This window comes from Panicum hallii, chromosome 3 (assembly GCF_002211085.1).
Source record: "Panicum hallii strain FIL2 chromosome 3, PHallii_v3.1, whole genome shotgun sequence".
NCBI lineage: Eukaryota > Viridiplantae > Streptophyta > Magnoliopsida > Poales > Poaceae > Panicum > Panicum hallii.
Genome location: NC_038044.1, coordinates 39,328,910 through 39,342,460, shown reverse-complemented (window position 1 = coordinate 39,342,460; position 13,551 = coordinate 39,328,910). Strand labels below are relative to the sequence as shown.

The 13,551-nt window shown below is 45.4% G+C and overlaps 1 protein-coding gene across 1 annotated transcript; it reads left to right on the top strand.

The window, feature by feature from the left end:
- Positions 1 to 6,178: 6,178 nt before the first annotated feature.
- Positions 6,179 to 6,562, top strand: LOC112885422. The gene has a single exon (XM_025951043.1). The coding sequence runs from the start codon at positions 6,179 to 6,181 to the stop codon at positions 6,560 to 6,562; it is 384 nt and encodes a 127-aa protein (XP_025806828.1).
- The last annotated feature ends 6,989 nt before the right edge of the window (positions 6,563 to 13,551 follow it).

Genomic DNA, 13,551 nt, shown 5'->3' with positions numbered 1-13,551 from the left:
TGTAGCCATATTCATGCTTTATATGAATCGACTTCTCACCATGAGTTTTGACGGAGGCCACGGCCACGTTCATATTTTATATAAATCGACTTCTTGCCATGACCTTTGATGGTCGTTTGCAATGACGAACGCATTTTTCCCAACAAGTTAGATCCGTTCGACCGGTTTATACCTAACTTGTTGGACAGGCTCACATGAGGAGCTATTTCGACTACGCTGAGTCATTGCACTCAGGGTAGTTTCGACTTCTTGCCATAAACACGGCAGTCACGCAACGATGCTCGTGTTCTTTCCTAACTGGTTAGACCTGCCCGATCGGGTTATATCTAACTTGTTGCATGGGTTCCTACTCGGAGCTACTTCGACTACTCCTAGGGTCGCTGCACCCGGGGTAGTGTCTACTACTTAGCCTTTGAACTTGGATGACAATTCAGTCATAAGGCACATGCAAGTGGAGACATCAAAGACAAATATATACAAGGAAAAGAGTACTTGTTTTTACATCTCAATCCTATAGTACACTTTTTACTATCTTTTCTGCTACAGATTGGGCTTCTTGGAGGTACTCGTTGAATTGATCTTCAGAGCACTCTACAGCCACACCCTGCTCGAACGCCTCTAGTCGAGCCTCCAGCCAAAAGGCCTTTACGAAGCTAAGAGCATGGCTGACACACACGACGGGGGCTTCGGTAAGGAAGCTGAGGACCTTCTGCGGCGCTTCGAGGAGTCGCTCCAGCAAGGACAGCACGTCCGCTTTGCCTCCTTCTTGTGGGTCCACCATATCCACAAGCCTTTGGGCGGCTCCCTTGAGGTCCTCCAGCTCCTTTTGTCGCTGCTCCTTCTCTTCATCAAGCGTCTTGATTTGCTGAAGGCAGTCAGCAAACTGTTGTTCAGTATCGGTGATTACTTTCTGCAGCCTCTCAACGTCATCTGTATGGTGATACAGCATATTCTTCACATCAGTAAGCAGCTCTTCTTTATATGTTAAGATTTTCCTAAGCTCTGCGGCAAAGATATTTTCAGAATTCAAGATAAATTGTCAAGTGAAAGTACTCGAGGGAAGAAAGGGCTTGCCTTGGTGCGCCTTCTTCTGTTCTTTGAGTTGTTCCTGGAGCTCAGAGTTGGTTTTCTCAAGATTGCGGAGATTGTTCTTGAGGACCCACGTTTCTTGCATCCGCTCCGGCTTCAGCTTGTCAAGCTCTCTCTGAAGATATATGTTCTTCGTCTGCTCTTCTGATATGCGTTTTTCCTTGGCAACGAGCTCCTGGTGGCCACTCATGACTGCCTTTAATTTTTTTGATTTCTGTTGTGAGAGCTTGATCACATCCTGCATAAGGGGAAAGATTAAGACAAGCAGCTCGACAACGTATAATGGCAGAAGAGTAATCATGCCTTACCAGGGTAAAATTGTACATCTCTTTGGAGATCTTCTTGAAGTATCGTATGTTGTTGTCCGTCAGGATCGGATCATCCACTAGATCTGTGGTGATGATGTTCTGGTATCCGTGTCCGACCACCAACAGATCTCTAGGGCTCCTTGAGGTCCCTGCAGCTTCTTCAGTAGATGGTTGTTGGGCACCTTCAAGTCAAGATGCATTCAGTACATGATGTCTGTGGTCTAAGCAGCTAGCCGTGGGCAGTCAGACACTTACTTGTGCCATCTGCAGGAGCGGCATCAGTGGCCTCGACTTGTTCTTCACCACCAGCTCCAGCTTCGGGTTGCTGGGGCTGGGGGGTGTTGGGTCAGGCAGTGTTGGGTCCTCCTTCGGGGCTGGTTCCTCGAGGGCTGGTTCTTCAGGAGTCGGTAGCTTGGAGGCTGGAGTAGCCACGATGGGCTTTGACCTATACCTCATGTCAGTTACGGACCTGATGCAGCAGAATCAGTTATGTTACTACACAAGTCGAAAAGAATAGGATCTACATTATGCAAGAAAAGATCTACACTTACAGTAAAGATTTCTTCATGACAGCTTTCTTTACTCTTAGAGCCTGTGGTATTTCAACCACGGTACTCATTGCTGGTGGTGGGGTCACACCAGCTGGTTGCGCGGTGCCCGCCACGGCAATGGTTACTACTCCTGTGGAAGTAGTCGACAGGTTCATCCCAGCAGTTTCTGCAGCTTCATCTGCTGGAACGTCATTCCCAGCGAGTCTGGTCTTGACCACCTCTTGGCGCTTGGGGTCTGGAGAAGATGCAGAAGGACTACAAAAAAGATAGTATTAGCATGCAACAATTCCGATATTTGACAATTCCACAAGGCAGCAACTTTATACCTGGAGGATTCGACTACATGTGCTTTCCGTTCGTGCACAACCCGACGACCCTGCGGGACCAAAGGCAGAGTTTCAGCCAACTCCACGGATGGTCCGGGGGAGTTGTTCCTTCTCGCCTTCACTTTAGTTTCCTTTTCCGCCAGGGGGCTCTCGCTTTCGGTTGTTTTGTCGCTTGGTTGAGCTTTGGATGCTTGAGCCCTCTTTGCTTCTGCCGCAGTGCTGGGAAGAAGGTGGTCTAGTTGGGGGATGTCGGGTTGTGGCGGATAGCTCCGCTGTGTGTCCCTGCAGAAGATTTTTAGTTAGCAGTGGCAGAACAGCAGAGCTTGTTCTAAAAAAGTAGTTGAATACTTACCGATTTTGGAGGATTTTGCGCAGAAAACAACTGCAGGATGTAGGGAACTGCGTTCACGTCCAGCAGCACTCGCTTGACCTGGATGAGCGCGGCGTCATCAGTCAACTCCTCTGCGCACATCCGAGAGGGATCTTCAGCGCCTATGTACTTGAAGCCTAGTGTGTGGCGTTGTTGGATTGGCTGGATCCGGCGTTTTAAGAAAGAAAATATCACAGACGCTCCGGTCACTCCTATTTCTTTATGAGCGGCTATGATGGCTAGCAACTCGTCAACTTGGTCCAGGTCTCCTCTTGAGGGTTCGGTGTTCCACTCTGGCCTCACGACAGGGGGTTTTCCGGATTTCTCGGGGAGCTTGGGGACATGGTTCCCGATGTAGAACCAATGGTTTTTCCATCCAGGAATATTGGAGGGGAACTTGTAGGAAATGTACCTATCACCGGCTTGTTGTCTAAGCTGGATGCCGGCGCCCCCTACGATGGATGGAGTTTTGGCAGTGGGTTGCGGCTTTACTTGGAAAAGGAAGTGGAAAAGATCCTAGTAGGGTTCAATTCCAAGGAAAGCTTTGCACAAATGGATGAAGATGGCAATGTGACAAATTGAATTCGGGTTGAGGTGATGGAGCACAAGCCCGTAGAAATAGAGAATGCCTCGGAAGAAAGAGCAAGAGGGGAGGGCCAAACCCCATTTGGCAAAATGGTAAAATGTGACGATTTCATCTACATTTTCCATAGGAAGAGGTTCGCAAAAAGAGGGGCGCCAGTTGACAAGACTTTTTTCTTGAAGCAAACCCTCAGAATCAAGTTTATGAGATCATTGTTGGAGCACTTACTGTGAGTCCATTCCCCAGACGAAGGCTGCGACTCCTTCCCCTTCCCATCTTTCTCATTGGATCTTTTGGGCGCCATTTTTAGATCCGCTCGCCACGAGTTGCATCATCACACCAGTTATTTATCATGGGAACATTTTCTCACTGCATGCCACGACCTTTGGATCCTTATTTTCAAATCTGTGAGATTTGGATTCAAGGCTCGGGGGCTGTGGGATACGTGGCATCGACTACTTATTTTTTCGAATTTATTTGAAAAGTAAGTAAGGAAGATTCAAGACTAATGTGACCCTCAGCCTGATTCTCCGCTTCAACCTAAGGCTCGGGGGCTACTCCATTTGGAGTGCGACTTTTCAATCGCACACCATACCAAAGAAGTAATTCGGGGCATGAGCGCCTCATAGCTTCGATGCAGCCAAGAATATACTAGAAGAAGAACTTCAGGATGGAGCTTCAAAAGAAGCCGAAGACTACTTCGAAAAGTACTCGAGAAGCCTGCAGTACTCAGCTACGAAGAGCTCGGGGGCTTGTCAGACCTGAGACTATGGGGCTGTGTACATAATGTAGTTTAAACAGGATTAGGAGATAAGGCTTGTTTTATCTCTTATTTATGTTGTTCTCTACTCGTATGAGAGTAGGACTAGTCCGTGCAAAAGGAAACTAGTTGAGTTGTATTCAGGTACGATTCCTTGGCTAGTATTGGACTAGGATTCATGTAACCATGTCCTCTCGGATATATAAGGGGGGCAGGGACCCCTTCAAAATACAACATCAACACCCAAGGCAATACAAACCACCATACAGGACGTTGGGTATTACGCACCTCGCGGCCCGAACCTGTCTAAATCTTGTGTTCCTTGCACCTTCAAGTTCCTGATCTCGGCGTCTCCTCACCTAAACTTACCACCTTAGGTATACCCCTCGGTGGGCAGCTGGTAAAAAACCGACACATTCTCCCTGATTTTTCCTAGCCTTAGCTCTGATCGCTAACCATGTATCTTGTGTAACCCTTGCATGGATGAATAGATGCTTTAGGACATTCTTTGTATGCCTATGCTCCTACTAACCATTGGTTTATTCGTTATTCTTTATCTTGAGATTGGCTTTTGTGTGTGTCACATTACCCTTATTCATATCTTCTATCATAACTTACCCCTGTACGAAATATAGTCTATAACTTATTCATAATGTCCCGTTTATGTACCTAGTGAACTCTTTTGTCAGACCCGAGCCCACAGGATTGTGCACATGGCCTACATCTTACAGGATAATGGATGGGACATGGCCCACGCCCAAAACCAGTTGTAACTACTCGTAGTGTAGTAGAACTACTTATATCATAGTAGAACTACTCATATCGTAGTAGAACTAGTCGGAACAAAAGGAAACTACCCGAAAAGTACTCGGGTAGGACTCCTAAGCTTGTATCTAACTAGGATTCCTATATAACCCGGTCCTCCCAAACTATATAAGGGCGAGCAGGAACCCCCTCCAAATAGAGGATCGCCCAAGACACAACGTCAACACCTAAGGCAATACAAACCACACACAGGACGTAGGGTATTGCGCTCTCAGTGGCCCGAACCTGTCTAAATTTTGTGTTCCTTGCACCTTTGAGTTCTTGATCTTGGTGACACCCTACCTACAAACTCACCACCTCAGGGGTATCCCTTAGTGGGCGTGGCAGTAAAACACCAACAGCTGGCGTGCCAAGTACGACCTCAAGCGGTAGCTTTAGAATCCGCACCCCTCACTTGGCTTGAAAGCCTTAAACCAAACTCCATCGACTCCTGGGAGGACCAAAAGCGGGCCTTCATCGACAACTTCCAAGGATCCATGATTCGAGCAGGTACTCATCTTGATTTGTCCCAGGTCAAGCAGGTGTTGAACGAGACCCTGAGGTCCTACACCCACCGTTTCTTCGAGATGAGAGCCACCATCGCCAACATTACTGACGAGGACATCATCCGCTACTTCCGGAACAGCCTCTTCTCGAAGCACCTACCACAATTTTGGATGCAACCGCTCGACTACTGCCGTGGAGCTACGTGACATGATGGCACGGTGGGGACCAGGAGGACAAGGAGAATGATCGCTTCCCTAAGCGCAACAATGACAAGCAGGGCAACGGCAACAACCATTTCGACAAGGGCCAGCAGAACAACTCGGGGAATCACCAAAAATGCAAGCCAGACCAAGAATTCATGGCTGTTAAGTGCAGTCCGTGGGGCAAGATGTCAGGGAGCAATCAAGCATAGTTTGAGAAAGTCCTGCACAAACAATGCCCGATGCACCCGAAGTCATGGCATATGCTCTTCGAGTGCGTCAGCCTCCGCAAGTCCCTCAATGCTCCACCCCTTCCTCAAGACAGAAAGCGAAAGGATCACGAGGATGACGACGAGGGTGACAAGTTGGGGGCTCAATATTTCCAAGACCCGAAGAATGTCTTCAACGTCATCTTTGGTGGAGATGCGGGCTTCACCTCCAAGCGCATGCAGAAGCTGACCCTACGCGAAATCCTCTTTGTCGAGCCCGCCATACAAAAGCCTCTGAGATACAATGAGGTCCCGATCTCCTTTTCTAGGGATGATCAGTGGATCAGCTTCTCCGAGCTAGGAAAATTCCTGCTTGTCCTAGATCCTGTTATGGCAGGCTCATAGTTGACTCAAGTACTCATCGATGGCGGGAGCGGCCCTAACCTACTCTTTGCGAGTACTTTGAAGAAGATGGGCCTGAACATATCCAACATGCTTACCCCTAGTAGAGCTTCATTCTACAGCATCATCCTGGGAAACGCGGCTACACCACTCGGTTCAGTGGTCCTGCTAGTCACCTTTGGGATGAAGGACAACTACCGCACAGAGTACATAAAGATCGAGGTGGCTGACTTCGAGTTGTCATACCATGCCATCCTCGGCAGGCTAGCCTTGGTCAAATTCATGGCCGTGCCCCACTACATCTACCAACTACTCAAGATGCCAGGCAAGATAGGCGTACTCATGTTCCGCGGTGACTTGAAGAAGTCGTACGACTGCGACCAAGAGGTGATCGAGTACGCCGTGAAATCACGCGTGCCAGAACCATCTGTGAAAGTCTTTGCGGCCGCATGAAAGCTCATCAACTCAGAGATGGAGATCTCCTGCAGCAAGACTGCCTGAATTAATCCAAGTTAAGTGCGCTAACCATCACCACAGCGGCAATCCGGGCTAACACGCACTTAAAGTGGAGTAAAACAATAGTCTGTCGGGTAACATCCCAATGCAGCCACTGGAATTTCGATCGAAACAATGCATACATACAACCCACACGAAGGTGAGCCTAGAGATGACAACAATGCACAAATTTTACATCACAGAGTTCAACAGGAATTATTATTACAAATCAACTTCAAAAATATTCATAGACAAGTACCTTCAGAGTTTAATATTGCAGCGGAAAATAAACGATAGTTCTAACAACGATACAAGATATCATGATGAAGCCTGTGCATAACATCATTCAGCGTTATCATCGTTGGCTGGGGATGCATCCCATTCCACCAACCAACCAGGAGGAAGAGTACACGGCCAAGTCAAACTAGCAACCATATCCTCAAAGATCTCACCTGAAAACAAAGCCACAAGCAAGACTGAGTATACTAAAACTCAGCAAGGCTTCCCTGACTAGTGGTATATACTTAGCCGACTCCTAGACATGCAAGGCTTTTGACTAAGGGTTGTTTTGGCCAAAAAGCATCTAAGAGTGAGTCCTTACCTTCAAGTTTTAGCATCAAACAACTATTCAAATCACGCATGGTAGAAATAGTTAATTGAGCATATATCGAAACATAGCCCCGTTCGTCAACCTTATGATTCCAACATAAGTAAAACAAGTAACTCCAATATCTCATGAGTGACAGGAAATCACTCGACTTTTACCGGAGTCCTATTAGCATGGCAATCTAGCAACTGACACAGACTAGTATTCTTATCATAGGTACTTAGAATCATGCAACTAGGGTTTTAATCAACTCCTACAAACTTAATGCACAATACCATATATAAATAAAAGTTGCATAAGTTTAAAGTAGGGGTTATGCTCCGAGGTTTGCCTTCCTGAGCAAAGCTAGTCTTGGGCTCTTCTGAACTTTGGTTCAAGTCTTTGATGACATGAGTTAGATTGATCCGAGCTTCACACTGCTGACTTTTAGGCTCCGGAACCAGCTCGTAGGTTCCGTCGGCCAGAGTCATCGATTCTATATGAATGCATATTTATGAGTTGTTTTAATGGTACAAGAAAAATAACTATTTCTCTATAAAGTTGTAATTCAACAAAACTCAAGTTAAGTTGTAAAGCACTTCATTTTCTTTTCCTTGGGCAGTCATTTATCGAACAATATCTAGATTAACTAACTTCATTAAGTAAGTGAGGGGTTTTGTCATTTCATAAACGGCCATTTTTCAAAAGTAAGCATGAATTAAAAACAAAACAACTAGTAGAGATATTTTCTGGTGTTGACATTTTTATGCAGAGCACATTACTTAAGTACAAACTTATTGTAAAATTTCCAGCTATTTTCATCCAGCAGATTAACCATGAAAAATACATTAAACAGCTATTGCTAGGATCAAGATCTATTTATACAGAACAAACCATACAAAATTTGGTGCTCAACATTTTACTGAGTACTCCTAAACTTATGGTGAGTCTAATGGAAATTTTTTAGGTTTCAGTGTGCAAGATACAGAGCATAGAAAATAAGTCAAGATACATCTACATTAATCAAGATGTATTTCTACACGCAGTTCCACAGAATTTCTATGTCTCAAACATTTCCAACATGATAATCTACTCAAAGGTAGTCTCTGGTTAAAATTTCTTATTTTGCTAAGCACCAGAACTAGTTACTTTGATTTAATATAGTTTTTTAACTAAAAAAATATGAGCAAGTTACATAGAAGCAAAAAGTTCCAAACTTTTGTCACACCCAGTTTTGAAAATGGAACCGAATACATCTCATATGTGCGTCAGGATCAAGTTCCACACAAATGATACACAATACAAGTGTATACCTGAAGCAATGTCATAGCGAAATAGAGTATCATAGTACTTTATTACATGACCAAAAGTCTTAATCTTAAGAGAAATAATAAACGTTTATAATCTAGCAGTGGACTTTAACTTCACAGGTAGATGACTGGGAGACATACAGTACTCCGGACAATTATTTTGTTCTGAGCAGCATTGGTTTTAATAAAGCAAGCGTGAGTACAGTTATGGTTGGTACTCAGCAAGTGGAGTAAACTATATGTCATGCAACACCATAATCAAGGAAAAGCTGAAAAGGTTTGACTGCGATAAGCATTTTTAGTTGATCAAGTTTTATTTAGTAAGCATTAACTAAATGTAAGTATATACCATCCCTTAAATAAATAAAAGATATAAGATATCAACAATAAATGAAGAACATCAATTTAGATCATCTTCAAGTTCAATTATCATGTGAGGGTCTAAGCCACTCTTAACCGTGAGCACGATTGATGATATATCAGTTTTCACTCTGCAGAGGTTGTACACTTTAGCCACAACTCGTGTTTCCCTTAATGCTCGGGTTTACAAGGCCCTTAAACATTTCCAAGGTGAGTGGTAGAGATTCACTACGAGGCCTTTACAAAGATTCCCTAACTTGTAACGGTCTGCCAAGGTTTTAGGCCGCAGTGGTCATAACCCTCCCTAATGAGGCAGTACCTTAGCCAAGGACCATAAACAAAGCCTCCAAGAGGACCGAGCTATACCCCATAACCGCACTCCCCTCTTGCCCTTTCAGTAAAACCATTGCAAGCTAAAGTTTCTAATTAATTAGCCAAGACCAGAGCCGTGTAGTATTGTGGTTGCTCTATTTTCCTGGGTGGTTCTCCATGTTCCAATTAATGCAATGATCTTAACTATCACCATTAAAGTATTCCAGAACATGAGTAAACCAGTGTAGTATGATTTCAGGTTATCCAACCAAAGTCTAGTAAAAGCAACTAGCATAGCTACAATATAAATATAACAACCCAAGTTTAATCAAGGAAGTTCAAAAGAAACTATGCACATTCTTAGTATGGGATCCATCATATTCTAGACACATGCATGCATATAAAGTAAATATGTGTATTTATAAAGTTATTAGGATTGGAGTATGATCAAGGACCACTTTCCTTCATCAAAGAATAGCTGCTGCTCAGGAACGTCTTCCAAACCTTGCTCTTGCGGACCCTCGAACTGCGCACCGTCTATCTAACACACAAGTACATACGAACAAACAAGTACAATAAATAAGAAACAGTACACCAAGCAATATGAACAGAGCAAAACATCACTATAAAGCTATTGTATGCATTGCAAGGGTCACGTGAGCGCGAGAATCGATGAAAACGGAGTTAAAACGGAGAAGTTATGGCTAAAACATGATTCTAGGGGCTTATTTGTAGAAGATTTAAAACTAGAAGCGCTCTGAACAAACTACCAAGGGCTAGAACATAATTGAACCTTAGACCTAGGGTTTAGATTGAAAAATAGAGGGGCTAGGGATGGCAGGCTCTATTTTAGAAAAGGACAGGAGCCTAAACAGAAGAAAAAGTATCTATTCATGAATACTTTTGAACTGCCGTGGACTGTGGGTTGATTTCGATAGAACTGAGGGGTGAAAGTGAAAAATACCCTTGGGTTGACTAGTATCGGTTATTTGACTGCGGTCTAGATCTAATCTAGACCGTCAGATCTGGATCGAACGGCGTGGGACGACTAGCGGCTCCGGGGCGGTGACGCTGGATGCCGGAGGCGGCATCTTACGTCGGCGAGCCCGCCGTCGCGTTTACGCGATTCCGGCTGCTATTTCGACTCAGGTTTGGTCTGGGTGAAAGAGATCAAGGAGGGGAACGCATCTAGGGGGTTAGCATGAGGCGCTGGGGGTCCGAGGAAGGCGGACGACGGTGGGGCGCGATCGCGGAGCTCCGTCAAGCAATTGTGCGTGCAGAAAAGCAGAAAACTAAGGGAAAAAGGGGCAGCGACGATGTTCACCTCGACGCAGAGCTTCTGCAGTGGGTGGGGGCAATGGAGCGATGGCGAAACGGCGCGACGACGGCGTGCCCAAGCTTGGCGGCAAAGGATGGCGCAACGGCTAGGGTTGTGAGGGTGAGGAGGCGGTGTCTGTGGGATATGCGGAGCCTAGGGAATTGGCGATGCTTTAAATAGGGCGGCCATGGGTGCCTTGGCTTGCGGGCCCGGGCATCGCGCGGCGGGGAGGCCGTGATGCGGCCAGACTCAACACGAGTCCGAGCCCGGCTCGAGCTCGACGTCAGGGAAGACCCCGACAGGCGGGCCCCGCCTGATGAGGACATGACTCGTATGGATACAAACATAATAAGAACATATTTGGTGAGAGACATGGATGATGAGTATGTGATATGCTTATGTACAACCATTCGTGCTAAAGACAAGGTGAGCTTGTTACTATGTTATTTGTTTACTTATTTTGAGAATAGATTGCTACCTAAAAATTTTATTATAATTAGGAATTATGGAGATGATGATGGAGTACTCAAAGATAGGCATGGAGGGGGAGAGGACCAGCAAGAGACGTCCAACCCAAGTTAGAGTCCTAAACAATATCAAATTCGAGTCCACCTCGGATTCCAGAATCTTACTTCACCAAAACTGATGCCCTGGCCACATACGGAGTCGGATTTGGACATTCTATACATTGTTGGAACCAGAATTTCATAGAGCTTCCAATGCAATTGGTCCCACCGCAAAATACCTTCTGAGTCGACGGGAATCATCCACACAAGTGGGCATCCAGAATCTGACAGGTGTTGTGTCACCGTCTTTTGGGCCGTTAGCCCGTGTACTGTGTTGAAACCCGTTAGGGTTGCGTCCAGGGAACTTGCATGCCCCTAGCTCCCTTTTATTCAGTAGCCATCTCCACCTTAGGGTTTGGGGTTTTGCGTAGATTCATTCTGTCATCAAACAGTGTCGCCGTTCATCGGTTTGTGAGACCCCATCTCGTAATCAAGTCTGTTTGATTGCATCTCCTATTCTTGCTTGTGTTCTTGATTGTGCTTGCAGGGATAAGCCTTCATGGCGAGGTCATTCGTGTGACATGGGTGATAACCAATAGAGCAGTGGTGTTGTCACACCCGATTTATAATAACATAAATCGAGCAATCATATATGCGCTAGGATCAAGTCACGCATATATACAACAGATTATCAAGATATCACAACACATGTCACGAATAAAAGCGTATAAATTATAAAATGAATATCTTTATTACAACTGAATCAAGAATCAGTTCAAGGAATGCGGAAGCGTAAAATGAATACATGAAGAGCTGGGCGCCATAGGGACGTCGACTGGGAGACAAACGCCTAGAAGTCGTCGAAGCCGCTGATGTAGTCCTCCACGTTGCCAGGCACTGAGTAGCAGTCGAAGATATCCGAAATAGAACAGAAGAGTAGAGAGGCAAGTGTGAGTACCAACTAGTACTCAACAAGTATAACACAGACTATGAGGCTCTAGGCTAGCTGACTCAACTGCATTAGCTTTTAGTCTTAGCAAATTTTATTAAAGCTAATTACTACAAGTGGATGAATTACCATAACCCAATTGCATACGAAATTAATCAGTATTAATTAAGAACTACTGAGAACATCCAAACCACAACCACCCGGGGAATCTCCCTAATCAAAGGTTGATAACCCCACTAATCAAAAGGAGGATCTGGGCCGCTCATGACTGTGAGCACAGCTGATATATCAGTTTTACACTCTCGAGAGGTTGCACAACTTTACCCACAAGTCGTGAGCTATGCTAGTTGTTCATCACACTTCCTTAGGTGAGATGGCTAGCAAGCGCACTACGAGACCGTTACAAAGGATCACATTGGTAAGGCGTAACCGCTAAGGATTCTGGATCAGCAACGATGGGGCCCACCTCCGGGGGTACAAGACACACAGCACAGACCAAGCCGGAGGAGCAGGGACCATTGAAGCTTACCACCCCTCTTGCCCACGCAGGTAAGTTACTCCCGAACCAACACGACCTAATTAGTAAGTCAAGACCGTCCCATTCCAGTCTTGTGGTTGCGCGGTTGTCCCAGGTTGTCGCTCTATGAACCGGTCCTTATGGAGAGTGGCCAACCAAGCACTAAGCACCGTGCTAGCCCCCTAAACCTTGTTTCTACAAAAACATCTTTTAAGGACGCACAAACCACTCAAGCACACAGCACAGAGGGTCGGCTCCAGAATTAAGTTGCATAAGATCATTAACAAATTAATTAAAAAGGACCAAGTGTGTTATAGCGCAGCAACCTAGCACAACTAACCAAAATGCAACCCAAAGGGTATATATAAAGGATATAAAGTGGCTAGGAAAGTCCTTATAGGCATACAGTATTAAAATGCAGTATGAAATTGTATTAAAAGTGATAGGAGGTTCATGTTATACTTGCCTTCCTCAAAGTTCTCCTGCTGCTGCTCAAAAGCTTCAGAAGATGGTGGCTCCTGGTACTGGTCCAAAGGCTCCGCGTCTACTCGTGATCATCAAGCATAGTCCACACATACACACATGCACAACCATAACAAACTATAAGTAAACAGTACACCAATACAATAGAACAGCACACAAAACTGGCCTAGAACTATTCTACGCGTTACAACGATCACGTGGACATAAAGAACACCTAAAACGGAGCTAAGACGCGAAAACTACGCTTAAAACAAGATCCAAGGACCTATTTGTAAGAAAAACAGAACTACCGGGGTTTCTGTGCAAAAACTGAGGACCTAAACGGAAATAAAGGGGGTAGACACAAGGGCTAGCATGTGAAAACACGCGGCATGGACGGCGGGTTCAAAAACTGGAAAGCTCAGGGGCTTTGGTGCAAGAAATAGGGCTAAACTGCAATTATTATTGAACTGCAGTGGGCCGCGGGTTGATTCCAAGGAAGCTCAGGGGCTCTTTAACAAAACTGCCACAGCTGAGGGGTATCTTCTAATCTGGGCCGTCGTGTATAGATCGGACGGTTCGGACCCAATTTAGTTCGGACGGTCCGATCTCCACAGCGGAAGGTCC